Source organism: Hevea brasiliensis, chromosome 14 (genome assembly GCF_030052815.1).
Source record: "Hevea brasiliensis isolate MT/VB/25A 57/8 chromosome 14, ASM3005281v1, whole genome shotgun sequence".
In the NCBI taxonomy this organism is placed as follows: domain Eukaryota; kingdom Viridiplantae; phylum Streptophyta; class Magnoliopsida; order Malpighiales; family Euphorbiaceae; genus Hevea; species Hevea brasiliensis.
The window spans coordinates 88,716,632-88,742,477 of record NC_079506.1 but is presented as its reverse complement, the minus strand read 5'-3'; the positions used below and the strand labels follow the sequence as shown (position 1 = coordinate 88,742,477).

The following is a 25,846-nucleotide window of genomic DNA, read 5'->3' as shown; positions in this document are numbered from 1 at the left end:
AAAAATTACTATACATGTGAGGAAAATTCCACATAAATAATATATATATATATCAATAAACATGCCTCAATTGATCAAGTTCAAGAGGAGAATTAACACAGCTTTTAAAAGTAGCGCACCACACCGTTATTTATTTATTTATTTCCAAATACAAACACTACATCAATAATTCAATAAATACCCAAATTAATATAACAAAAACACACCCAAAATATTGAAAATTACGACCTTCCACTACTGTTACTGTTACCGGAGCCTTCACCGTTACGCTGCTGATAAGAAGTAGAGAAACTGGAGGACAAATCGGAGTAAAGCGAGACGACTTTGGAGATATTACCATTAAGTTCCTGAATCAACGCAACGTTTTTGACCATGTTGTCGGGGACTCTAGACTGGTGATTCTCGTTCACTTGTTGGATCAAATTTCTGTTCCTATCAAGTACCGATTGGACTTGCCGGAAAGTGGAGTTGAATGTTGCCCAGACCTCAGGGTCTCCTTCATCGTCGTCGACGTCACTGGTGTGTTTGTGGCGGCGCTTGATAGCTTTGGGATTGGACGTGTCGTCCATGGTGGATTAGGCGGTGGAGGCGGCGGCGAGCGAGAGAGAGGTCATGCGGTAATTAGGAGTGCTTTTGATTCGACATTGAGTTGCTTCGTGTTGAGCGAGAGAGAGAAGGAAGATGAAGCGGCCGGTTACAAGGTCTCTGCCTCATAGACTAAAGTTGCTGCTATGGGAGCCTACGCGAACTAGAGAGAGTGTTTTGCACGTTACAGCTAAATTTTTCTTTTTTTATATTTTGATTTTAAAAAAGAAAGGAATATTTTATTTCATAAGATTAAATTTGATATAAGTTAAAAGCTTTTGGGAAGAATACAAATTTAAATTTTTTAAAACAGTATAAAACTAAAATTTGAATTTAATAATTAAATAGGAAAGTCAAATTGTAGTTGTAAATTAAAAATATTAAAATAAATATCACCACAAAATAAAAATTTTATAAATCTTTTATAGCTTTTAGTGCATTTTTTTGAAAATATAAATAATTTAGTGGGAACAATGACATTGAGATTATTTTTTATTTCTAATAAAAAAATTTGCAAGAGGGAGTACTTGGTTATCACGCGCTAATGAGTGAGAGTGGGAAACGAGTCATGGGAAAATATCTTATGCTGTGCTTGGATTGGAAGAAAGATCTTAAAGTAAGCTGATTGCCACGGCGACAAAAAGTACATGTTCTTTTGACTTTCTCTTTTAGATATTTATACTGTGTTTGGAGGAAAGTAAAATAAGAATCAAAGGAAAATTTAAGAGAAAATAATTTTATTATTTATTTATTTTATTTTTAATTAAAAATAAAATTTTGAAAACACAAATTAGAGTTGACTTTTTTTTTCTCTAAATTAAGAGAAACAAGATTAGAAGAAAATATTAAAATTATAAATATATTAAGTTGTTTAAAAAATTTAGCAATAAAATTATAATTTTATTGTTAAAAAGTTTTTTAATATTTCTTTTATTTATATCCAAAAATGTATGGAAGCATTATTTTTCTTTTAGTAATATTTTTTTAATTTCTCTTTTATTTTATCTCCCATCCAAACAAAGTGCTAGGGAAATATCTCCTTGCCAAATTATCGCGTGCTACAAAATCCATCGATACGGTCGATGATGAGCAGGGCACCACTTCAACGAAGCTAAGATAGCTCATAAGAAATGGTCCTTCCTTTGATCTTATCCAATTAAATAAACAAATAAATCACTACTGGTTGCCCTTATAAAAAATTATAAATTGTTTTTTTTATTTTAATTTAAAATAATTATTTCTTTCAAATTGTATTTTATCAAAAAAATTATTATTTTCAATAATTTTATCAAACTATTAAGGATTTATTAGGTAATATTTATTATTTTTGTTAGCTATTTTAATAGTTGCCAGTTATTTTACTAATAGTTAAATTAACTATTTATATAATTATTTAAAATAAAAATATTCATTAAAATTAATTATACAGTTAACAATTAAATATAAGTCCTGATATAAGGTTAAAATTTTAACTCTTCACGAGTGGTATTAATTATACAGTTAACAATTAAATATAAGTCTTGATATAAGGTTAAAATTTTAACTCTTCACGAGTGGCATCTTACTGATGGCTCTTCTTTTGTCACTATTACGGTTACAAAAAATAGTTATATTTTTAACTTTAATCAAAATATTTTCTCTACTTTCAAAAAGAGGATAATATTTTATGAATTATTCATTCAAGCTTTAAATAACAATATAAAATAATATATCGCCAAACAGTATAAATAAAAAAAAAATTTAAAATATTAAATATTACTTTAAAAAAATTATTCCCAAACATGAAAATCAATTTGATATTTTAAAATTTGACATCAATTTATAGGCTATTAAGTCAATTTAATATCAATAAAATGGTCAGTTTCAATAATTTTATAGGCAAGTTTTATTTTTTTTTTAATTGATTTAATTAAGATTCAAACTCAATGCCTCATAATAAGTGATTTATTATAAATTTTATTCATATACATATATAATTTTTTTTATTTATATAAATACATATGTGTGTTGTGTTCATCGCTTGACAAAATTTTCTGATTCGCTGCTGATTTTTTGCATGAGAATTTTTGCACCAACCCAACTATGGTCATTAGCTATGAGTGTCCATCCAGTCATTCATCATCATCTTATCAGTTATGGTTCGTGGACTAGTCCGCAATGCAGGAATGATGCCTAGTGGAATCCATTAACATTAGGTGTTCATCACTTTCCTTACCAGACACTGATGGTGATCTTAGCCATTCCCAGAATCAATTAGCTACCTTATTCTTTCATCTTTTTCAACAATTGGCCTCCATATAAATTTCAATTTGGGGACAAGATCAAGACATGCAATGAAGAAATCCAGTTAAATTATCAAGTAACGTATGCATTTAAATTTCTGTTTGTTTACTCTATAATACCTTGAGCTCTTGTGAAGCTCAAACCTAACATGCAGACAAGATAAGCTAAAGTCAATGGATATGCCTGAATTTTAGGTCTCATAACATCATATAGTGGCAGTTCTTGCCTAAAATTAGTTTTTAGTCATATTCAATTTAGTTGAGTGCTAATAAAGACATTGGGGGACCATAAAACCCTGATTTTCAATTTCCGTAAGCATCCAATATTGGAAGATCAAATTTCACTTGGAATCTACCTTTGCAATCATAAAACATCAATCAGCCTGCTGCACATTTCAACTTTTAAGTAGCTTATCTGACAGGGTTAGTCCAATTGGAAAGAATAGGAATTCTGTTTTCTTCAACTTCATTGAGAAATACTCTATGATTATTTATCCTGAATGCATCAAGCCAATATGGTGGAATGCAGAAAGAAAAACTTAATCACGGTGTACGTGAACTGTAAGAGCAACATCATTGTCTGAATTAGTAAAATCCCAAGATTAGAAATGCCACCCATTCAGCACTAGTTTTCTCTTCCTCCCAAGAATCGAAGTCCTTTGCAATAGTAAATCATAACATGCAAAACCATAACATGAATATTACTGCACAAGTGTGAGGCATGAAAAATATTTGCTTAAACAAGCAGATGAATACTCGCAGTTGGTTTCTTCTTTTGTCAAAAGCACCAAGTCTTTGGATGCTGCTGCAAAAGCTGTAGTGTCTAGCGTGTGCTTTGTTAGGACTTCCTTATATTGAATTCAAAATGCATATCACAGCAACTACTCATGCCCATGGTTTGGCTCAGAATTGAATCGATTCGGTTTCAAATTGAAATAATAAATACATGAATTTTGATTCAAATATTTAATTTAAGAACTATTAGGTTTGTTTGAGCTTATACTATCCACACTCTTAGGATAACAAAAGAATTATCTGGCAGTAGCACCATATCATTTGATAAAATCAAAGCAACAAAACATATCAAAATTGGAAATACCAATGATTAAGAAAGGTGAATTGGGGAATTGGATTCATTAAAATGAAGATCAATAAGCAATAACATTGACCTCTTCTTCCACAATAATATCATCAATATTCACAGTAATTTCTCATTCTTGATGCTCTCTTTTATCAGTCTTGTAACAATTGAATGTCTCGGATCTGTGGACGTGCAATCAATGTTAAGGCTGCAAATTGACATAGAAACACCATATAATTAAACCCACGTAAACACTTGCATATAGTTTCCCATAAAGGTTCTCTTACTCGAGAAATCAACTAGACTAGTAGTAATTGAAGCAATTTGACAAACAATTGGTGAGCTTTAAACTAATTATTTCTATTTGTAAACCCATATGCAAATACATAAATCAAACACCATCATCAATCTTGTCAATTACATAAAAAGGTTAAAAATTTCAGAAACTTTCCGTTACAAAGTTTAAAACATAGGCATGAATGGGCAATTTGGCAGTGTTAAAAACGTGAAGCCAATTCTGAAACTGTCCCACATCGAAAAAATGGAAAGGAGAGGTAAAGGAGTAGTGCCTACAAATAAGAAGCAAGAAGCAACATTAGACATACTTACCTGGACGGGGTCAATGGGTGATCACGAATGCCCATGTCCTATATCAGTGACCTCCATTGCACTTAGGAGGGGTGCTGGTCTAAGATCTCCCCAAGTTGGGAGAGTCTACGTCATAATTTGTTGCGGAGGGGGCCTGCGTTCGCGCGGCCCCTACCAATTCTCAGTACAACGTGCATGCCATAGTGTGCTAGGAGTATTTTCTAGCTTTTGGATCTGATATTGGAACACTACAAGTTAATTGAGTTCTGCTTCAATTGATTGCTTTTTGCGTTATTAACTCTATTTGGTTTGGGTTCAACGGATTGAAAACGACTATATAAACCTCCCAATCCAACCCATGTACTCCCCATTGAAAACTCTCAATATGCTACTGTATACTCTCTAAAGAGGACTCGATACTTAGTGTATGTTTGACATTGTAATTGTAATTTGAGGGATATACTCTTTAAAAGAAACCATAAAATTGAAAACTCTATCATAAGCGAATAGAAAGAATCAAAATTGAGTAATATATGAACATTAACAGGGGTAGGCAACATTATCATTCTTGGCAAATGACATTACCTTATATTACAATCACCAAAACCTTTTCTTTTTTTCATTTTGTATTCCTTCTTTTCAATCAGCATAATCAAATTCTCATCAATAAAAGAGTAATCCTAAGAGGGAATTTAGCAATGCAAATTGGGTTCCATGAACTAACCCCTGTGTTACAAAATGACAACCTTTTGAACAAGCTTCTCTTTTTATTTCTGTTTTATGTTGTTGTAAATCCCCATTGATTTTTAAAAATTATGTATAGTATTCGTCTCTTTGTAAATTTGCTGTCACTCAATTGCTTAAATAACACCGCTTTATGAAGTTTATATTTTTATAAATTCGCTGCGCTCAATCTTTTCTCTTTATCCTTAAGGTGAGAGTCAGTGATTTATTCTGAATTTTATTATATGTATATATATTTATTTTTATTTATGCAAATATTATTTACATTTTATAATTTTTATTGTATTGAGCAAGTGATTTATTCTAAATTTTGTTTATATGCATATATAATTTTTTTTATTTATACAAAATTTCATGTTTATTTATGTGCATTGCCTATAAAGCATATGACAACAACTAATCTTGCCCACAATGTGGTTCAAAATTGCATCGATTCAGTTTCAAATTGAAATAATAAATACAAGAATTTGAATTTAAATATTTCATTAAAAAACTACTAGGCTCGTTTGAGCTTATACTATCCAGCAGTAGCAGCATGTCATTTGATAAAATCAAAGCAACAAAACATATCAAAATTGGAAATACCAGTGATTAAGAAAGGTGAATTGGTGAATGGGATTCATTGAAATGAATATCAATAAGCAATAACAATGACCTTTTCTTCCACAAGAATATCATCAATATCATAGTAATTTCTCATTCTTGATGCTGTCTTTTATCAGTCTTGTAGCAATTGAATGTCTCAAATCTGTGGATATGTAATGAAAGTTCAGGCTGCAAGTTGACACAGAAACACTTATAATTAACACTTCATATTCCCACGTAAACACTTGCACACATGTAGTTTCGCATACAGGTTCTCACACACAAGAAATTAATTAGACTAGTACTAATTGAAGCAATTTGACAAACAATTGGTAAGCTTTGAACTAATGATTTCTATTTCTAAACCCATATGCAAATACAGAAATCAAACACCATCATCAATCTTATCAATAACATAAAAAGGTTAAAAATTTCAGAAACTTTCCATTACAAAGTTTAAAACATGGGCATGAATGGGCGACTTGGCAGTGTTCAAAAAGTGAAGCCAATTCAGAAACTGCAGGAAAGGGAAAGCTATTGAGCTAATATAAATCCCACATCGAAAATGGAAAGGAGAGGTAAAGGAGTAGTGCCTATAAATAAGAAGCAAGAAGCATCGTGAAACATACTTACCTGGACGGGGTCGATGGGTGACCAAGAAGGCCCATGTCCTAGGTCAGTGACCTCCATTGCACTTAGGAGGGGTGCTGGTCTAAGGTCTCCCCAAGTTGGGAGAGCCTACGTCATAATTTGTGGCAGAGGGGGCCTGCGTTCGCGCGGCCCCTACCTATTCTAAGTTCAATGTCTTTCTTTTTATTGTTTTTGTGTGCTTTCTATCTTTTCCTTTATTTCTGAGCATTGAGTGTTTCGTTGATTTCTTCTGCTGTAAATGAATGATTTCATTTATATTAGGCACAAGCTTAAGATTTTATTTAGCTCGACTCCACTTCTACTCAGTTAACAAATGAGAAATTTAAAATTTGTCTTGTGAATTTTTAAGTACATTTCAATCAGCTTATTTAAACTGAAATTTTCAATTTGCCTATTTTTAGTAAAAAAAAATTAAAGTATTATTTTTTTATATTTTTATGAATATTATTTTTATGGTTTTCATGATTTTCTCTTTTTCCTAAGTTTTAATTTTAATTATAAAATTTATTTTTTATCGTTAAATTTATGAGAATCATTTAAATTTTTGTTTACTAAAAATTATGTCAAATGGATATTAAAATAAAATTGGAATTATTTAATTAAAACTCTAATTTAAGGCTAATTGAACTTTTATATCATAAAAAAAGCCAAAGGTTCGAGTTGAGTCAAGAATTAATCCGATCAAACTCAAAATCACAACTGGTTGAGGATTTACAAGTTTGAATTGGACTAGAAAAGCCTTAAGGGCGAGTTTTAGTTCTTCTTACCTTTTTAAACATTAAACCGACAGTGTGATTCAATATGCAACAATTTCATTAAAAAAAAAAAGAATTTTTAAAAATTATTTCAATAATTGAATTGACTCATTTCATATTAACCAAAATCAAAACTAAACTCAAACAATGAATAACCGTCTCCCCGAGTCTAGTTCAGAATCGATGAGACCATCAACCAAAATAGTTGGTTCCAATATGAAATCAAACCAAATCGTCCCATGACCAGGTATACACTCTCTTATGTTATAATCACCAAAACCTCTTCTTTTCATTTTGCATTCTTTCTTTTCAATCAGCATAATCAAATTCTGATCAATTAAAAGAGTAATCCTAAAGAGAGAATTTAGCAACGCAAATTGGGTGCCATGCATTAACTCCTGTGTTACAAATTGCAAAATTTTTGAACAACCTTCTCTCTTAATTTGTGTTTTATGTTGCGGCAAATCCATCATGGGGCAATAAGGAGGCAACTACTCAACTATCTTTCAAAAAATCATGTGTAGTTTTTGTGTTTGTATTCTTATAAATTTGCTCCCACTCAATTATTTCTGCCTCTATTGTGTAGAGCTAGTAATTTAGTGCCTGTTTAGTATTGCGTTTAGAAAATTGAAACTGTTTTCCTAAATAAAAATATCATTTTAGATACCGTTGAAAAAAATTATTTGGAAAAAATTATTTTATTATTTTAATATTTTTATGACTAAAACTTATCAAATTTAATTTTAAATTATTTTTTAATACTATCTAACAAGTATATTTAAAAAAATTATTTTTTTAGCAGCAGTTTCAATGACAATGCCAGATAGACTCTTATTTTATAATTTATTTATATGCATATGTAATTAATTTTATATTTTTCTCTACTATTTAAAGCAAGTGATTTACACTAAATTTTATTTATATGCACATGTAATTTTTTTTTATTTATATAAATATATATGTGTTTTGTGCATCACCTGACAAAATTTTTTAGATTTGCTACTGATTTTACACATGAGAGTTTTTACACCAATCCAGCTATAGCTATCAGCTATAAGTGTCCATCAAGTAATGCATCATCATCATCTTATTAGTTTTTAGTTATGATTCATAGACATATAAATGATTTTATTATAATCATTTATTATAGTAAGTCTCATGTGAATCTCATCACAATCAACGGTTAAAATCTCATCATAATCAACGGTTAAAATCTATCCATTATATATATTGTATTGAATAATTTTTATGCTTGCACCGACCTCAACGTGCCTTATTCCATTGTAAGAATCTGCCAAATTGCATTGTTTTAACCTTAGAATACAAGCTTTCATCAATTTTTCACTCCATTGAATGCATAGTGAAATGCTACTGGCACAAACTGAAAAGCAAGAACCAAATATGGTTAAACTAACTGGGGAATTGGGTTCATGGAAATAAAGATCAATAAGAAATAACATTGACGTCTTCTTCCACAAGCATATCATCAATATCATAGTAATTTCTCATTCTTGATGCTGTCTTTTATCAGTCTTAGTAGCAATTGAATATCTCAAATCTGTGGATATGTAGTGAAAGTTCAGGCTGCAAATTGACATAGAAACACATATAAATAACACTTGATACACCCACACAAATACTTGCATATATATAGTTTCGCAAACAGGTTCTCATACACGAGAAATTAACTAGAATAGTAGTAATTGAAGCAATTTGACAAACAATTGGTGAGCTTTGAACTAATGATTTCTATTTGTAAACCCATATGCATATACATAAATCAAACACCATTATCAATCTTATCAATAACATAAAAAGGTTAAAAATTTCAGAAACTTTCCATTACAAAGTTTAAAACATGGCCATGAATGGGCGATTTGGCAGTGTTCAAAAAGTTATGCCAAGTCTGAAACTGTAGGAAAAGGAAAGTTATGAAGCTAGAATAAATCCCACATCGAAAAAATAAGAAGGAAAGGTAAACGATAATGCCTATAACTAAGAAGCAAGAAGCATCATAAAACATACTTACCTGGACGGGGTCAATGGGTGATCCAGAAGGCCTATGTCCTAGGTCAGTGACCTCCATTGCACTTGGGAGGGGTGCTGGTCTAAGGTCTCCCCAAGTTGGGAGAGCCTACGTCATAATTTGTGGCAGAGGGGGCCTGCGTTCGCGCGGCCCCTACCTACACAGTTAAATGTTTTTCATATTGGTGTCTCGAGTGATTTCTAATTCTTGGTTCTGATTTCTGAGCATTGAGAGGGCATTGATATCTTCTGCTTAAGCTGTTATTTGATGTTCTTGTGGTTCTATGGTTTGAAAATGACTGGTTTCATTTATTTTCCAAAACTATATTTTGGTCAACGCACAGGTCCCTCGCAGCTTCTTGGTTTCTGCTTCAGGTGCTCAAAGAAAACTTTCAGAGCTTTTCATTTTCTTTAAATATGGCTATGGAAAGAAAATGACCCTGGGAAAGGGGGTGCTATACAATAAAACAATGGTATTGAAAATAAAATTGGGTCCATGAACGCTTTACAAGATTGAATTTCAATAAATATTTCTAAGTTCATTTCTCTCTTTTTCTTCCTGACCAAGACCAACCCACCTTTCTTTCTCCTAGTTTTCATGTTGAATTCCTAATTGACAACACTAGTGCAGTGATAAAGATAGTATTTTGCAAAACTTAGTCCCATTGAATTTCCCTGTGAAATGTCCACTCAGAAGGATTTAGTGTTGTCTTTCCATCAGCAGCGACAAGATAATAAGTTGAGTCCTCTGGAAATTCAGTGTGCATGGACTTCCAGTAGAGAGATGGACTCCACTCAGCTTCCTTCAGCACCTTCAGTATTTCTTCCACAACTACTTTGCTCCCTTCAGCTGCCAAATGAATTCCATCCCTGGAAAAATTTGACAAAGTTGTAAAATTTAAACTCTTGACAAAGAACTGCAAATTTGACTCAATGAATGAAGACAAGCTCTTAGTAGAACTTGATCCTGAATTCATCTGTATTTTGGGCGATTCTCAAAACAATAATCATGTCATCTGATTTCACAGGGAAATTCCACTGGTGGAACCTGATGCTAACAATGCATCTGTAAAGAAGAGTGGATGAAAATGGCTAATCTTTGTTCAGGGGAGGAGAAAGAAGAGATTCATCTATTTAGTGATGCCCATTTATGACCTGGAGACAAGTCTAGACGACACTTAACTCCAACATCCTCTCAACCATAAGAATATCCATTAGAGTAAGTCTGTCGTAAGCGAGAACTGGGAAAGATAAGTCAAACTTCCTGTGCCAAAATCATCAATTGAAATACTAATACGACCAGCAATGTTTGTCAAGCATTTCATTTTATCATGGTAAACTAAACATATTCAAGCACAAGGGTTTATCACAACACAAAACCTAGTAGGGGGGTGGACCATTTATCTAAGGAGTCAAGTCAAGGATTACCTCAAGTAAAAAAGCAGGCCTAACTATGGCTGGAAAGCTTCCAGACCATGCATCTATAAGAGACACAATGGCAGATTAAACCTCGCAAATTATCATGCATGTGAGAAGTATCAACATAGCAACCTTAAATTAAATAATTTCACTCAGAAATATGCTTCACTTGTGGACCTCAATTGTAATCACAAAAAACAAGATACTGAAAATGTCCCAGAAAACTTACGTAAAGCAAGCAGTTGTCCAGTCACTTCTTTTTTGAAGTGCAGAGAAAAGATCAACAACTTTCACGCCCATTTCCTGGCATAGCTCTATACATGCTTCTGAATACTTTTGGCATAACTCATTTGTTCGAACTAGCTCACTAAAAATTCCACTGATTTAAAAGAAACAATGGTTCAAGATTTTATATTTAGTGATAGGAAAAAAAATGAGAGCAAAGACATGGTTTGAATTGAATAACCTTGTGCCTGAACGAACCCTCTCCTCATCAACTGGAGGACAGCTCAGAAAAATGATGCGTATGGTATCAGAGAGGCTCTAAGTTTCAAACACATACGTAAGAATAAACATCAAATGTTCTTCTTGGTAAAGTTCACACAAGTTCATATATCAACGATCTACACTATGAAATTGGACTAGAACATAGAGTAGCAATCAAGTATTCATAGGCATCTAAGGGCTGCATGAGAGAATTTTCAGTCTACATTATTGTAGTAGGCCAAAAGCCTCCCAATTTTTATTCTGCTTAAAATGAAGCCGTGCATGATTTGATCTCCTTTTTGAACATCGTTTTAGCACAGCATTCAACATTATGGAAATTTTTTGCAGGGAAACTTAGAAAGGAAAAGGTAGAATTCATTCAATAGTAGTTTCCTTGCAAAAGAAATTTAAAAAAAAAAAGATCATGTATCTTGAGTATGGTACAAATCTCGATTTCTGGGGCTCAAAAAAATGTATATTTGCTTTGTAAAAGTAGTATGATTGTATTATTTGAGAGAAGATAGAACCTTGAGATGAACTGCAATCTTTCTCATATTCTCTATGTACTCGGGAAGTGGTACATGAGGACCTAGGCCAGATGAGTGAGGCCCCATAGAATCGTTACCACCAAAATAGACTATCACCAAAACAGGCTGTACAGCAGCATCCTGCACTGGGGGAAAGGCCAAAATTAGTTTTTAAATGCATCAGATAATTGTACAAAAAGCTGTTAAACAAGAAAACCATTTAAAGGAACATATATAACTTTGTATCACATATAACCAAAAGAAAGGAAGAAAACCAGTAAAGAAAATAAAAGAAAACACTTATGCTGCCGAATTTTCTTGAGATTATAGAGAGTATTTACCAAGTTTGATTTTCGAGCATTAACTTTATATGGCAAATGCTGAAATGCGAACAAAACCATAAGTTCAATTGTCAACGAAAGATCCTTTATGAATTTGACAATTATAAAGATCAGCAACAAATTTAAGCAACCATGTATGATCATTGCAAGCAAGACTTCCCATATATTTGTGCAAATGGCTGTTCTGTTCTCTTCTACAAATTTATGCTACAAAAGCAAGACTTTTATGTGCATTTACTTCCAATACGCTAGAATTTGCAAATTTTAGACAAATATTTTTAAGCAGAGAGGAAAAATGGTAGATACAATCTTTTGCAGCCAAGGATACAACATTAATACCTTTGGAAAAATTTGATTCAGGACCTCAACAGCACGCCTTGAGTTCCATCCATAGTATCCTCGCAACACTATGTCTGCCTGTGATCAATTGCAACCAAAATAAGATTGCATTAGAAAGAACCAAAAATTGCATATAATATTACAAGATTTTTCTTGTAGAATGTAACAGTGACAGTCTCGCACTTCCACAGGAGCTAATATTTAATAACTAAGCCAACCCAATGAACATTTGGGTCACCCACCAAGGTCCCAACTCTTATGACCTTCTCTTCTATTTTACCCAATAAACTGCTAAAGACCCTCGATTCCAAACCACGAGTAAAGATGAAGTAAACCCATAAATTAAACCAAACACTTACAGGTAAATTAAAGAAATGGAAAAAGAGAGGCATGCAAAATAGAACCAACACTGTATCAAATCATAACAAAGAGAAAGAAAAGGAAAGGGAAAAAAAAGGTACTTTGCGAGCGTAGATGTCCGTAAGAATGGAGCCCCAACCGCCATGGCTGAAGCTGAGCTGGACAATAGAGGATCCAAAGAGCACGAACTGTGGCCTTGTTGGTCCTACCATTTCTGCCTCTCTTTTCTTCCAGAAAACTCACTTGCTCTGTTTCACACTAGCAAACTCGCTTTCTCTGATGATAGTATGAACAAGATGACCGACCGCTCTTACATTCCAACTACCAACTTAAATGAACACTCCTATGTTGGAGGAGACTTGAGATCTGTTGCAGGCTTGTAGCTCCACATTATGAAGGACTTGACGGCACATTATACTATTAAAAGAAAGAAAAAAGAAAAAATGTAGCGCAATTTTCATTTATTGCAATTGCATCATCCATGGCTATATAAATGTGCATGCAAAATCAGTTATATGCTTTGGTCCAAAACCATGATAATTTTACAGGTAATTACTAACGGTAAATTTTTTATTTAGTCGCCAACTTTATTGTTAGTATTTTACGCTAGTTTTACTTACAAAATTATTTTAAATTTTAATTCTCTTGACTTTTTTTTATTGATAAAATATTGATAAATCATTTATAATTATTAATCAAATTTTATGATCGATAATTTTTATAATTAATTTTTAAATTTATTATAGTGTTTTTTATAAAAATATTTTTTTATTTTGACATACATATATAATGACGCGAGATGAAATTCAAATAAAAATATGTAAGGGTGAAAAAATAAAATTAAAGAAAATAATCGTATTAAAATACAAAGTTATTCCTATCTATTTATAGAAAATTTCAATTGTGTGATATATGGTGTAATGATTGCTGCAAGATTATTATATTATTATATTTTTTTAAAAGAATATTTTAAAAATAATTAATAATTTTTAAGATGTTAAAATTTAATTTGATTGGAATAGATATATAATTTTAAAAATTAAAATATAAAAAATAAAATTACAATATTAAAATAAAATAATAAATAATTTAGAAAAGATTGGAGTGCAATTTTCATTTATTGCAATTGCATCATCCCTGGCTGTATAAATGTGTATGCAAAAATAGTTATATGCTTTGGTCCAAAACCATGATATTTTTTATTTACAAAAAAAAGGAATAATAAGATTTAATTATTTTTCTAATTCATGTGGACTCCAATTTTTGGGTCCTTCCATCTCTTTGTAATTGTGGGGAGTATTTAATATTTATCGGTCAATTGGACTAAAAATATTAAATATTTATGTTAAATTATGATTATATTTAAAATTTTTAATTTTTTATGAAATAATCAAACTTTTAATATTTGATATAATTGTAATCGAGAGAGTGAAATTGAATTTTAAAAAATTAACAGTTATAGTTAAAGTTTTATTTGATTAATAAAATAGTTTATTAATTAAAATTTATATTTAAAAATATATTTTATATGTATTTTAATTGAAGTTTTACACTAAAAATTATTTTTATTAATTGAAAATTAACGTATAAAATCTCTTTTGAATCAAGTCAAATAAATATATATATCTAAGTATAAAATATAAAAATAAATTAATACATTTTTTATAAAATAATTTTAAAAAAAATGATTGCATCCCATATGAATTATAATATTTATTAAATAAAATATATATTAATGAAATTTAAAAATAATTTTTTACTGATTTTTCACTAAATTTTTGAAAAACTCACTAATGAGTTCAAATTTTAGTTAAAGAAAAATGACAAAAAAAACTCAATGCAATAATATGCATAGTTATATAATTATATTCTTCTCTTCATAAAAAAAAAAAGAAAAGAAAAAAAATAATTATATGAAAATTTATGAAGCTCTTATATTTTACTTCTTTTTTTTATAAGATTTGTAACGTGAAAAATTCATATAAATTATATGAAATTTATATATTTTAATATTATATATTATATATTTTGCATGATAAATGTAATTTATAGATAATTCCACTAATTTTTTGAAAAACTCATCTATTTGTTGAATATTGTATTGTGCTTTTGAGAATCTAGTGGGTTATTTATTGATTTTTCATTTATTTGTTGTGTAATCTGTAATGGCCATTGAAATTTTCAATTTGATAAAGTAATTGATAATTTTTATATATGTAATATGTATATCGATTTCTTTTGTTCTTTTTTTGCATTTGGGTATCAAAAACTCTTATTATTGGAATTTGAGTTTCTTTGAATGATGAATTTGGGTTATTTAGCTATTTGTTCCCGGAGAAAATACCAAAATTTGGGTTCCTTGAGTTGTTTGTTTCTGGAGAAAATGTACCCAAATCCTAACTTTTTGTTTCTCCAGAAAATGCTCAAAATCGATACGTCAAATTGAATTGAAATTTTTTTATTTGATTCACCTCTATACATGGGTTCGTTTGGGTTTTCATTTATAAGTATTTCAGTTTTCCAATTATTGGAGTTCGGTTAGGAATCAATCCATCTGTACGGTCCTAAGGGAAGCAATGCAATCGAGCATGAAGAGATGATGCATCTTTCCAATTATATATTCTTTTAAGGAGGAATGAATTTATTTTTATATTTTATATTTAGAATCGGTTGAAAAGATAATAGTGTTAATTTCAATTATAAAGATATTTTTAGTGTAAAACTTTAATTAAAATAAATATAAAATATATTGCCTTTTTAAATATAAAATTTAATTAATAAACTATTTTGTTATCAAATAAAACTTTAAGTATTATATTTTAATTTATTATTAATTTTTTAATTTAATTTCACATTTTTATTACGATTGTGATAAATCTTAAAGATTTGATTATTGCACACAAATTAAAAATTTTTAATATAATCGTGATTTAATATAAATGTTTGATATTTTTAATTTAATTAATTTTTTTATTTACTTCTTTTTTTTTTAAATATGAAATTTATATGAAAGAAAAAAATTATTCAACTAAAAAGTAGTGCTTTTAATAGGTACAAAAACTCAATTTAAAAGAAAATGAAATTTATGTGAAAGAGAGTAATCCCAAATATTGTGGAAAAATGATGATGGATGTAATGTAGAAATGCAGATTACTAGAAAACTAATGCTTATGAAAACTCAATATCTCAACCACCACGTGCTCAATTGAAGAATTTATTCACATAGACCTTTCAACTTTAGATGCTTTACCTTCTAACCCACCCACCTACTTTCATTAATTTTTCATACCCAATACAGAGAGAGTTCCAAATATATATATATATGAGTAATTCCCATGGTTCATATTTTTTAAATTAAATGTTTATATTATATTTTATATATTGATTATTTTAATTATATCTATTTAGTTAATTTTATATAAATTTAAATATAAATAATTGATATAAAAATTTTTATGCTTTACCTAATTTATATTAGATGGATCCTATGATGAATATTAAGCCAATAAACAAACCAACCATATCTGCCTCCCTCATTAATGCAAAACTTATGACACTTTTTCATACCCATTGGAACCAGTCCATTCCCAATGCTAAGCCATCAGATCATTGTTGAGATCACCGTCCATTCCTTCTTGAATAGATTCCTATCTGCTAATTTAGTGCAAATTAATGAAGACGATGATTTCCTACCAGTTTTTATGCTATTCACTTTCAGCCATAATTTTCTCTTTATATATAAAAAAAAAAGAGCAAAAATATTATTGTGAATATTAATTTTTAATTATGTAATATGATACAGCATATTAATATACCATGTTGAGTTAGTCTCAAGAAAGGCAAATGTTATCAGTCTAGGCTTCAGCTCTACCCAGCTGAGAGATATGAGAAAATCTAATTAATCAAATTAAATCAAACAAATAACATTGCATTATACTTCGGCAGGCTTAAGAACTCGGTTAGGTAAAGCCAATAATATATTAGTTTAAAGGTTAGCAAGGAAGAGTATTTTCCATATCTTATCTCACTACTAAATATTGTAAGGAATTTAAAATACTTGTAAGGGGAGGACAATCTACCCAATTGTTTAGTTCTAATATTTTAATAATTATTGATCTTAGTTTAAGGAAATATATCTTACTCGTCAAGAACTCTTATCTCAATCAATTTATTTATCTCAATCCATTCAATTTAATTCAATGATATACTATAATTTTTTAATTTTTAAATTTATTTAACTTTAATTAATATTTAAACTTGAAATTTCATAATTTTATAAATAATTATAATACCATCAAACTAAATCCATTTGATATTGTAAGCTTTAGTCTTATATAAGTGTCATATGGATGCTATAGGTGCAACGTTCTTGCCCAGGATGTGGGCTAATTTTCCAACTTAATGAGAAGGGGCAATTTACCAAGGATGGCGGCTGGAAAAAAAAAAAAGAAAAAAATGAGACCACTTCAAAATTACTTATCAAAAGACGTGTTTTAACAGACGCCGAGGAGAGAAAGAGTTGATTACTAATATAAACAAAAAATTTTTTAAAAAATATAATTTTTATATATAATAAATAATAATTTTTAATTTTATAAATTAATTTTAAAAATAAATAATTTTAAAGCCGCTCTATTGGCCCTATGGTAAATTGCCCGATGGAAAGAGTCACTGTCCAATGCCAACAATTTTGCAGGTGAAGTCAGCAAATCCTCAAGCTTATTAGCAACTAAAGTGAACAGTAACTCCACATGACGACATGCGCATTCCTCTCCAATGAATTAAAAGAAGAACTATCTACACTAATATGATTAGATCTATCAGTTTTTTAAAGGGGCAAGGGGCAATTTTCCAATGATTTCTTTTGTTTTGTTTCGTGAATGTCAGTAGAGGAGCCAAGCACCAAGTCTCTTACACTGTTCAACTTCAACTAGGCCATTTAAAGGTCATGGGTAATGACGATATGGCCCAACCAAAACCCTGTACCAACAAATCCTTCTCTTGATTTTGCACAAACATTACGTGGTTTCCATAACTTTAGGAATTACAAATGACCATTGATGGGCAAATAGCACAAGTAATGCAGAATAGGCAGCTTAAAATTTTATTTAAAAATTTTAATTATTATAAAATTAAAAAAAATTAAAAGTTTTTATTGTTTAAGATTTTATTATTATTAAGTCTATTATTTTTTAATTTATTTTATTTAATATTCTTAATTAGAATTAAATTAGAATTTTATTCATAATTTAATTAGAGTTGTAAACTCTATAAATAAAGCTAATTTTTTATCATTCAATAGCTTTGGATTATAATTTTTATTAAAATTAAATAAAATTATTGAAAATTAATTCTCTTTTTCAATGATTGATCATTGATTTCTCTAAGTTCTTTATTCTTTTTTAGTTGTTCTGCATCAACAAGGGGACAACATCATGCTTGTGAGGATGAATTTGACTTGTAGTGCATGCATGTAGATGGAAACAGGTTTAATCTAAGTTAGAGAGGAAGTACCAACCTTTTGGCTGCCAAATGATTCGATGCATAGAAGCACAGAGATGAACAAGAACAAGCAAGAAGCTTTTTGCTTTTTCTGCACAGGAACATAGACGATTAGCCTTATCTTTCTATAAAGAAAAATAGTATCCTGATTGTTCAGTACAATAATCGATACAAAATTGGAAGCAATACTCAGCTTTTCAGCTCCTCTTTCTTCCTGAATTTCGGAATCACCTAAATTAAGGCAAGGAACGAAAGGAAATAACGCATAATTAAGCTAATCCCAAAAGCCAATAATCAGATTCATAATCCATTTATTACTCCAAATAAAACAGTAACTTCCTTATAGTTCTCTCCGCCCCATTGATGGGGCTTTGGGGCATACATTATTAAATTAAACCCCAGAGGATATGACAATGTTTATATGATCAAGGAAAAGAATAAATACAACATATATCTGTTCCCTTTCACTGACCCAAAAAAAAAAAAATATCAATGTTTAACCTCTGTCCAAAACACCTGCAGGCTATTGCATTTTGTCATGTATGGAGACAAAGAATGGGGGCTAGTATATTGGGAAAAAATGGTAAAAGAAGCTCGATCCTTGAAAATAGCTTATTGTGACGTCTAGCTTAAATCAGTCAAAGCTCTCCTGATTTGAAAAAGCCACAATGCTATTTGCATTCCCAAAAGTCGAGCCTCCAACAAGATTTCTTCCAGCCATACATGTAGCCGAGATAATAAGGATTTCCTATGTAACTTCTTTGCCTCAACAACTGCCTTGGAAGAAACTTTTCCAATAATGAAAAATGTCTCAAGAGAAGATCCCTGCAACTGTTTGCCATGCATTGCAACAAACAAATAGTTCATTATCAAATGATAACTAATATAAGCAGAAGATTATCCAAGCAATGAAAAATGAACTTAATTGATTATCAAATAGTGGATGTTACAACAGCAGTTAAATATATCAACATCGCCAGATTCCCTAATTCTTTGTCTAGAATCCACCATTTCATGGACAGAGAGTACCCACTTGTAGTTATATACCTCAGCAACATGGACTCTAATCTATTAGTAAACACCTATTCATCTCACGTGTAAACTGCCATGCTTAATTTCTCAAGGAATGCAATTCTTCCAGCATCCCATAATCATTGTGCTTTATAGTTAAACATCATAGCATTTTATAAACCTGTAAGGGTGTTCCTCTCATGTAAAATACCCTATTAGTAAAGCATCACGGATGATAAAACATAAACAATAATCTAATTCCCCAGAAGGGATGAAGAAATTAACTTTACCATCTTGCGCCATTTTCATTCCTATTTGGATGCGCAGATGGACAAGTAAAGACAACGCATCCATGGCTGAAACTAATTTTATTAGGCCCCCTGTATTAATTTTTAGAGAGGACATAATATGCAAACCACTAAAAACTAGGTGGCAACACTGAGGTTCGACAATGTACAATACCAGGGAATTATTCACCGCTCGTAAACAATCATTTGTCTTTAGCATTAGCAAAATCACACGTGGTAGCCTCGTTAGAAGTTCTGAGATTTGAGGGAAATATTGAGATGCATACATCTGCAAAAAATTGGAAAGCAAGTAAAAATCTAGGTACCATTCAATTCATCATCATGAAAAGAAATTGTCAATACCAAAGCCCAAAACTTTCTTTTGAAGAAATTCTTTTATGCAAAAGACTAGTTCATAGAATAAACCATTGACTAACTATACCTGTAATTCTGAACGCTCACTGTCATTGCCTTGTATGACCAAATGATCAACAGCTGGGTCAACAACCCTATTCCAGGGCCTCATAGTAAGAATTCCCGCAAATAGTGCATATAGATCCTCTCCAGCACCCAATTTAACACTATTTTCTTTTATTGACTTAGCATCGGCGAATATCAATGCCTGCAGAAAACATCATAAATCAAAAAGTTGTCATCTAGTCGCTGACAACGGAAAATGCAAGGGCATTAATGATGAAGAATGGTTTTCAATAAAATCAAAAATTCACCTTCCAAAGGGAAGCATAATTATATCTAGTATTGAAGTCAAGTTCTTTATACAGTCCATGGTCCAAGAGAATCAACTGTGGTTTTCTCTTGCCTATATAAAAGGGAAAACATTAAGTATGAGTGCTTTAGAAACCAACTGAACATTATGGACAACATAAGATTTAATGAGAAGATCATTGCAAGGAACACTTTCTGTAAAAAGTATTACCAGTCAATGAATAAAGAAGCTTTGCAGAGAAATGGGTTACATAAAGAGCAGGTATCAAGATGATAAAAATTATAAAACCAAATGTCTCTCGGCCCCTTCCACCAATGTAGGAAAGACAGAAGGTTGGTGCAAGAAAACATTGTTACAAAAAGGAAACAACATTTTTACAAGCTTTGTGTTCCTCAAGCTTGCCATGCAACTATTGAAGTTCTAAATGAATTTAACAATTCACATTAACAGCTCATCAGATATGAAGCTGGCAATTCCAAAACTAAAGTAGAGTTCAGTGCATCAAGATATACGGCATAGGATAATAACAGGATGTATTACATGCTCCTTAGTCCAATGACACATAGAAACATTTTAAAAATTCTAAAATAATGTTTTAAAACATTCAGATATTGTTTAAAATTTTAGAATGAATGCATGCTGCTATGCTTTCAAGTTTCAAATAATTGTCACAACATTCCTCTAGGTTTCTCCATCTAAAGCTTTCAGAGTTCGTCATGCAATTGACTAAAACAATTATGTGTCACGCTACATGAGGCCTCCCACAATGGGGGCTCTAGGAAAGTTATATATATGCAGCCATTCCCTTGCATTTGCAAGGAATCTGTTTTTGCAGTTTGAACCCATGACCTCCAAGTCAAAATGGAGCAACCTTACCTTGCTGTTGCTGCCTCAAACTAAAACTAAACTAAAATTCTAGATGAGATGATCATTAGAATTACAGAGAGATGCTCAATGGCAATTCACTGTAAGGAAGCCCTCACCTAAAATGTTCCTTTTACCAGAAGGCAAAGGGCGAACTAACAAGTTAGCAGCATGAGGGTCACAGTGCACAAATCCATGTTTGAACATCATCTCTGCAAAAGCTTGACTAACCTGCACGATAAAAAGTGAAAAATAAGCAAACTTACTATCTCAAGGAAATGAGTCAAAATTTGCAACTCAGAGATTTATTGGCTTTTGCTGAATGCCAATGATACAAGTGCTAGAAATTACCAAAAACTATAGGATGGGAAGTAATTACCCAACTCCATAGAAGCCATGAATGTATACACTACACAGCAAACCATTGTCCTAAAATCATGTTCCTATCACCCAGTTAATTATTGCTTTCCTTCACCCAAAAGCAGCATAATACAAAATGTTCAGCCAATCACAATACTAGACTATTGGCAGTGAAGCAAAAGTATGACAGCTCAAATCTTGAAAGTCTCTGTCTCATGCAAAATGATAAATGTTAGAACCACGTCCAGATTACCAAGACCCTACTTTCATGATAGGGCCCTTTTCAAAGGGGTGAAATGACCTCTGGAGGCAGGGGTAACCATCAAACATGCCAATTTCCTAATAATTTCTTCTACCAAACAAGTAAAACAAACCTTTAATATCAAGGCCGTTAACTTACTAATTTTGCAACTTCACTAGGTTGAATTCCAAGTCCTTCAATAGCGTTCACATCATTCACTTGGGCAGCATCCATAAATTCCATCGTTAACAACTTTGAAGTACTCAAATTCCAATGAACCTTTGGTGCATAGACATAGTGTGCAATGTGAGGGGATAGGTTGTGAAAATTTTCCAAACACTTCTCACTATTCTTGGCCTCCACCACAAAATCCAGTTCCTGATGGTCACATGTACAGCCAACCAAAATAATGAGCCATCTTTTTTCGTTACAATGCATCTAATGAAATTGACAAAAATAATAAGAGAATGAAATTCACAAAAAAATAATAAGATAATGAAATTCATAAAAAGTCTTAGATAATATTCCAAGATATAAACAAGCAGAAAGCAAAAGGGGAAATGGGGGATAAAGCAGAAGATAAAACAATTATCATAAGCTCATTTAAAAGTTTCTCTCATCATTTTCTTAAAGAACTTGTACACAAATATAAGTGGTAGAAATCCAAAAAGCTTTAGAAAATGTTAAACCTACTCGCCTTGGGTAAACTTTCACGTATTTCAGCAACCAACCATCTGCATATGGAAGCAAGGAACTTTCAATTAACATTGGCTGCGTAAAACCAAAATATTTCCCACACATAAACAGGTAGGTAAAAGCTGCATCTATTAATATGAAAGGAACAAATATGCTATACGATCCAAATTTGAGTGCACATTATCATTATCACGCATTATTAAATGCAAGATCACCATGCCATGCGTACCCTATTAAGAAAGAAGTCGGTATGTATAACTGTTAGCAAGGAACAATAATAGTAAACCCCATACAACAGAACTCAGCCTCAATCCTAATCTAGTTGAGTTAGTCTATACGAAACCATCAACAATGGATACCTGTAATCAAACGAAGGAAAAAACCAATGCAGGGTGTTCACAATCAATTCCACACTGGCACGATCTGCAGCCGCAGTATCTGTCATGTGAGTGTGCTGAACCTGAATATCCAGAAAATGATATGGCAAAGTTGTGCCTAAATACACCTAATTTGCATTAAATTTGATTCCACCAAGAAATATGAAACCTATTGGCTTAAATGTAACAAATGAAAAACCTTCACAGCAACTTTTTGGCCATCAGTTGTCCGAGCAACATGAACTTGAGCAAGTGATGCACTTGCTATTGGAACAGGATCAAATTCATCAAAAATCTGTGCATGAAAAGTTCTTGGTTCAGTATCAAGAACTGAAGAACAGAATCTCCACTAAGATAAATGACATAACAATCATGTTGAAGATGCATGTAGCACTCAGAAAGCACCAAAAACCACATGTGACATTCAAGTTAAGCTGAACAGATGCAACCTAGCAGCTGAAATTAATTGCCTGTTTCATGCATTTGAGACAAATGATGCATACTTTATCTGGGGTTTCTCCAAGCTCTTGCTTGAAAACCTCACACACTTGATCATATGAAGAGACTGGACATTTGTTCAACATTGACTCCCTCATTGTCTGAACATACTCCTGAGGGACTAAATATTCCTGCAGAAAGAATAACTTATCATTAAGTGATTGCATTTGATTAATGACATAATTACCCAATAATGCACCTCAAACCGTTAAGTGTTGACACTAGATTTAAGCTAATTGACACTTGGGCTATATTTAGTACAATGTAAGGCAATGGAATGTAATCAAAGTTGTAATGTAATGCAATGTATTAAGCATTATAATACATATTGGAAGAACAAAAATGTATTGTAATTACCATTATAATTTCATGTCTGTAATGTAATCAAATTAGTAATAAGATTTTAATATATAATATTATTTTATTAATATTACTTTAATTTAAAATTATTAATATTGTCACTGCTACAATCACCATCATCACAAAATTAATTTTATCATTTTTATATTAATAACACGATGTTTCAATCCAAAATATCAAATTCTTCATAAGTAGTTAAGAAAATGTTCAATACAAGTTTAATTTTGAATTCATGTTGATTAGATTAATTTATCCCTTTATTACAATTTATTAATTCTTTCTAATTAATTAGCTTAAACAATTTAAGGGGTATATCAATTTTTTGAAAAGCCTTTTAGGCCATGTAATCACAATTGGCAAAGTAGAGAAAAAAAAAATCGCCACTGGAAATGGCAGAGAAAAAGCTGGCAAAAGCTCAAAAAAAAGTCATGATGAGAAAGTGGCTGCATTGTAATCACAATTGCATAGGTTTTATTATTTAATAAGAATTACATCCAAACAAGTAATGAGAAATACAGAGGTAATTTTGAATACATTGTAATGAAGAAATTTTACTTAACCAAACACTAATTAAATCATTAATGTAATTCCTATTACATTTCATCATTAATTACGGTGAACCAAACATAGCCTTAAGGAAGTAGATTGGAAACATACCAGTTGTCCAATGTGTTGACCAAGCTTGATATATATTCCCCCATTTTTGAAACATAGTTCCTGAAGTTTATGTGCTGACCTTCGGTGAACCTCATGTTTGACTTTAGACCTCTCAACACTTCCTTCTGGAAGTCCCCACAGTGAATATTCATAATCTAGTGACAACATACAAATGGACATAATTAGAAATATATAATTAAAAAATCCATAAGTCCATATTGACTACATGAGAGAATATAAATGAAATTATATTCCTACAAACCAGAAACATTTCACAACTATAACAAAGCTTGTCATAGACATTTACATTGTCAGAACAGTTGATGAAAACTCCACACACTGGTTTGAAGTCATAATCTAACTTGCAAATGTGAAACACTGAAATCAATTAGAGAAAAGAAATTACAAAATTCTAAATTCTCAAAATTATATCATCCTTAGTGCTTCATTAAGCAATAACATATGACAAACAAGGAACTAAATGAAGCCAGATTATAGCATTCTTTCCAGCAACCAAAAGGAGTGCTTATAACTATATATATTTTGTAGCATACAAAGCAGCCATACTAATCACCAAACGTGAAATTAGTGAACAAATCAGCTAAATAACCCCTTTACAAACTTAGAAACTTCATAACTCGATTGCTAAAAACCTATCTAAACTCCAAATTCATGATTTGGTTCACAATAGAAAGCTTCAATGTGCGTGTTACACTAAGAATTTAGCTCTCAAATTGAGAGGAGCAGCAAATTTAATGAAGAGAATTTCATTTACGAAATATAAAAAGGAGAATTCAAAACTCAAGGCTTTTTGGAGTTACCAAAGGCAATGGAGGCGGCAGTTATGGTATCGCGAGCGAGGCGGACGGGGACGGTGGTGCAGATCTTGAAAGCAGTAGCTGGATCTTCGGAATTGGCAATGGTGGCTGCGGCACCGCCAGTGAAAATCGCGGTGGCTGCAACGGCAAGCTTTGCCCGGCTGCGCCATAGAGATCGCGTGGCCATTCTCCCTCCTATATTTTCTGAAATCGCTGCAAATACAAGCGAACTAAACAGACCACCCCCCACTCGGGGTGGTATTTTAAGCGTGTATAATTTGGTATTTTAAGCCGACTACGACGACGTATTGGAGGAACATGTATGCTATAATTTCTCATAATTCATAAACATAACCTTGGGCCTAGCTTTCATTTTAATTTTAAATGAAATGAAATTATTATTATTATTATTTTCAAAACTCTATATTTAATTTTAAATTTTTATCCATTTTAATAGCATTTATTTTAAATATAGGTAAATTAAATAATTCAAACATAAATTTAGAATTTAACTGTGTTGTTTGTTTGCGTCTTTAAAATGAGTTAATTATTTAAATCGTATTCGAGTTGTTTTTAAAATGCGAATATTAATTAAAACTCAAAAGAAACAAAAAAAATCTTTGAAATAGCACTCCAACGAGTAATATGGAATCCATATGGACTGAAACTAAATCCATATG

At 31.3% G+C, this 25,846-nt stretch overlaps 3 protein-coding genes and 3 non-coding genes across 8 annotated transcripts; 3 read left to right on the top strand and 3 right to left on the bottom strand.

Annotated features, from left to right (window-relative positions):
* Positions 1-102: 102 nt before the first annotated feature.
* On the bottom strand, positions 103-714 carry LOC110660128 (protein EARLY FLOWERING 4). Its single transcript, XM_021818317.2, has one exon. It carries the CDS (start codon positions 567-569, stop codon positions 222-224), a length of 348 nt encoding a protein of 115 aa, XP_021674009.2. The 5' UTR covers positions 570-714; the 3' UTR covers positions 103-221.
* A 3,835-nt stretch (positions 715-4,549) lies between these two features.
* Positions 4,550-4,710, top strand: LOC131173552 (U1 spliceosomal RNA). The gene has a single exon (XR_009143868.1). It is a non-coding gene; the product is annotated as a U1 spliceosomal RNA (small nuclear RNA).
* Positions 4,711-6,490: 1,780 nt separating this feature from the next.
* LOC131173475 (U1 spliceosomal RNA) lies at positions 6,491-6,651 on the top strand. The gene has a single exon (XR_009143791.1). It is a non-coding gene; the product is annotated as a U1 spliceosomal RNA (small nuclear RNA).
* Positions 6,652-9,292: 2,641 nt separating this feature from the next.
* LOC131173486 (U1 spliceosomal RNA) lies at positions 9,293-9,453 on the top strand. The gene has a single exon (XR_009143802.1). It is a non-coding gene; the product is annotated as a U1 spliceosomal RNA (small nuclear RNA).
* A 296-nt stretch (positions 9,454-9,749) lies between these two features.
* LOC110660187 (GDSL esterase/lipase CPRD49) lies at positions 9,750-13,196 on the bottom strand. Of its 3 annotated transcripts, none has more exons than XM_021818386.2 (7): positions 12,870-13,196; positions 12,409-12,486; positions 12,070-12,153; positions 11,729-11,869; positions 11,182-11,258; positions 10,945-11,094; positions 9,750-10,166 (listed from the first exon to the last, which is right to left on the bottom strand). In XM_021818386.2, the coding sequence occupies exons 1-7, from the start codon at positions 12,978-12,980 to the stop codon at positions 9,953-9,955; spliced, it is 855 nt and encodes a 284-aa protein (XP_021674078.2). In that variant the 5' UTR covers positions 12,981-13,196; the 3' UTR covers positions 9,750-9,952. The 3 variants fall into 3 exon arrangements, with proteins under 3 accessions (XP_021674078.2, XP_057989723.1, XP_021674079.2); XM_058133740.1 differs by lacking the exon at positions 12,870-13,196 and adding an exon at positions 12,582-12,721; XM_021818387.2 differs by lacking the exon at positions 12,070-12,153 and having other exon boundaries at positions 12,870-13,191.
* Positions 13,197-18,553: 5,357 nt separating this feature from the next.
* Positions 18,554-25,423, bottom strand: LOC110660188 (putative ABC1 protein At2g40090). Its single transcript, XM_058133739.1, has 12 exons — positions 25,170-25,423; positions 24,349-24,503; positions 23,337-23,462; positions 23,033-23,128; positions 22,816-22,916; positions 22,458-22,494; positions 21,920-22,138; positions 21,279-21,390; positions 20,297-20,388; positions 20,011-20,190; positions 19,744-19,857; positions 18,554-19,101 (listed from the first exon to the last, which is right to left on the bottom strand). The coding sequence occupies exons 1-12, from the start codon at positions 25,351-25,353 to the stop codon at positions 18,895-18,897; spliced, it is 1,623 nt and encodes a 540-aa protein (XP_057989722.1). The 5' UTR covers positions 25,354-25,423; the 3' UTR covers positions 18,554-18,894.
* Positions 25,424-25,846: the final 423 nt, after the last annotated feature.

What these genes read in the sequence shown, in the direction of transcription:
- LOC110660188 (XM_058133739.1), bottom strand. Translation starts at nt 25,353, where the DNA reads ATGGCCACGCGATCTCTATGGCGCAGCCGGGCAAAGCTTGCCGTTGCA. An exon ending in CTAGTGAAGTTGCAAAATTA is followed by an intron (nt 21,391 to 21,919) that starts GTAAGTTAACGG and finishes TTTATCGTGCAG; the next exon opens with GTTAGTCAAGCTTTTGCAGA. An exon ending in GAGCGGTGAATAATTCCCTG is followed by an intron (nt 19,102 to 19,743) that starts GTATTGTACATT and finishes CATGGCAAACAG; the next exon opens with TTGCAGGGATCTTCTCTTGA.
- LOC110660187 (XM_021818386.2), bottom strand. Translation starts at nt 12,980, where the DNA reads ATGGTAGGACCAACAAGGCCACAGTTCGTGCTCTTTGGATCCTCTATT. An exon ending in ATGCTCGAAAATCAAACTTG is followed by an intron (nt 11,870 to 12,069) that starts GTAAATACTCTC and finishes CCCCCAGTGCAG; the next exon opens with GATGCTGCTGTACAGCCTGT. An exon ending in AGATTGCAGTTCATCTCAAG is followed by an intron (nt 11,259 to 11,728) that starts GTTCTATCTTCT and finishes TTTGAAACTTAG; the next exon opens with AGCCTCTCTGATACCATACG.
- LOC110660128 (XM_021818317.2), bottom strand. Translation starts at nt 569, where the DNA reads ATGGACGACACGTCCAATCCCAAAGCTATCAAGCGCCGCCACAAACAC.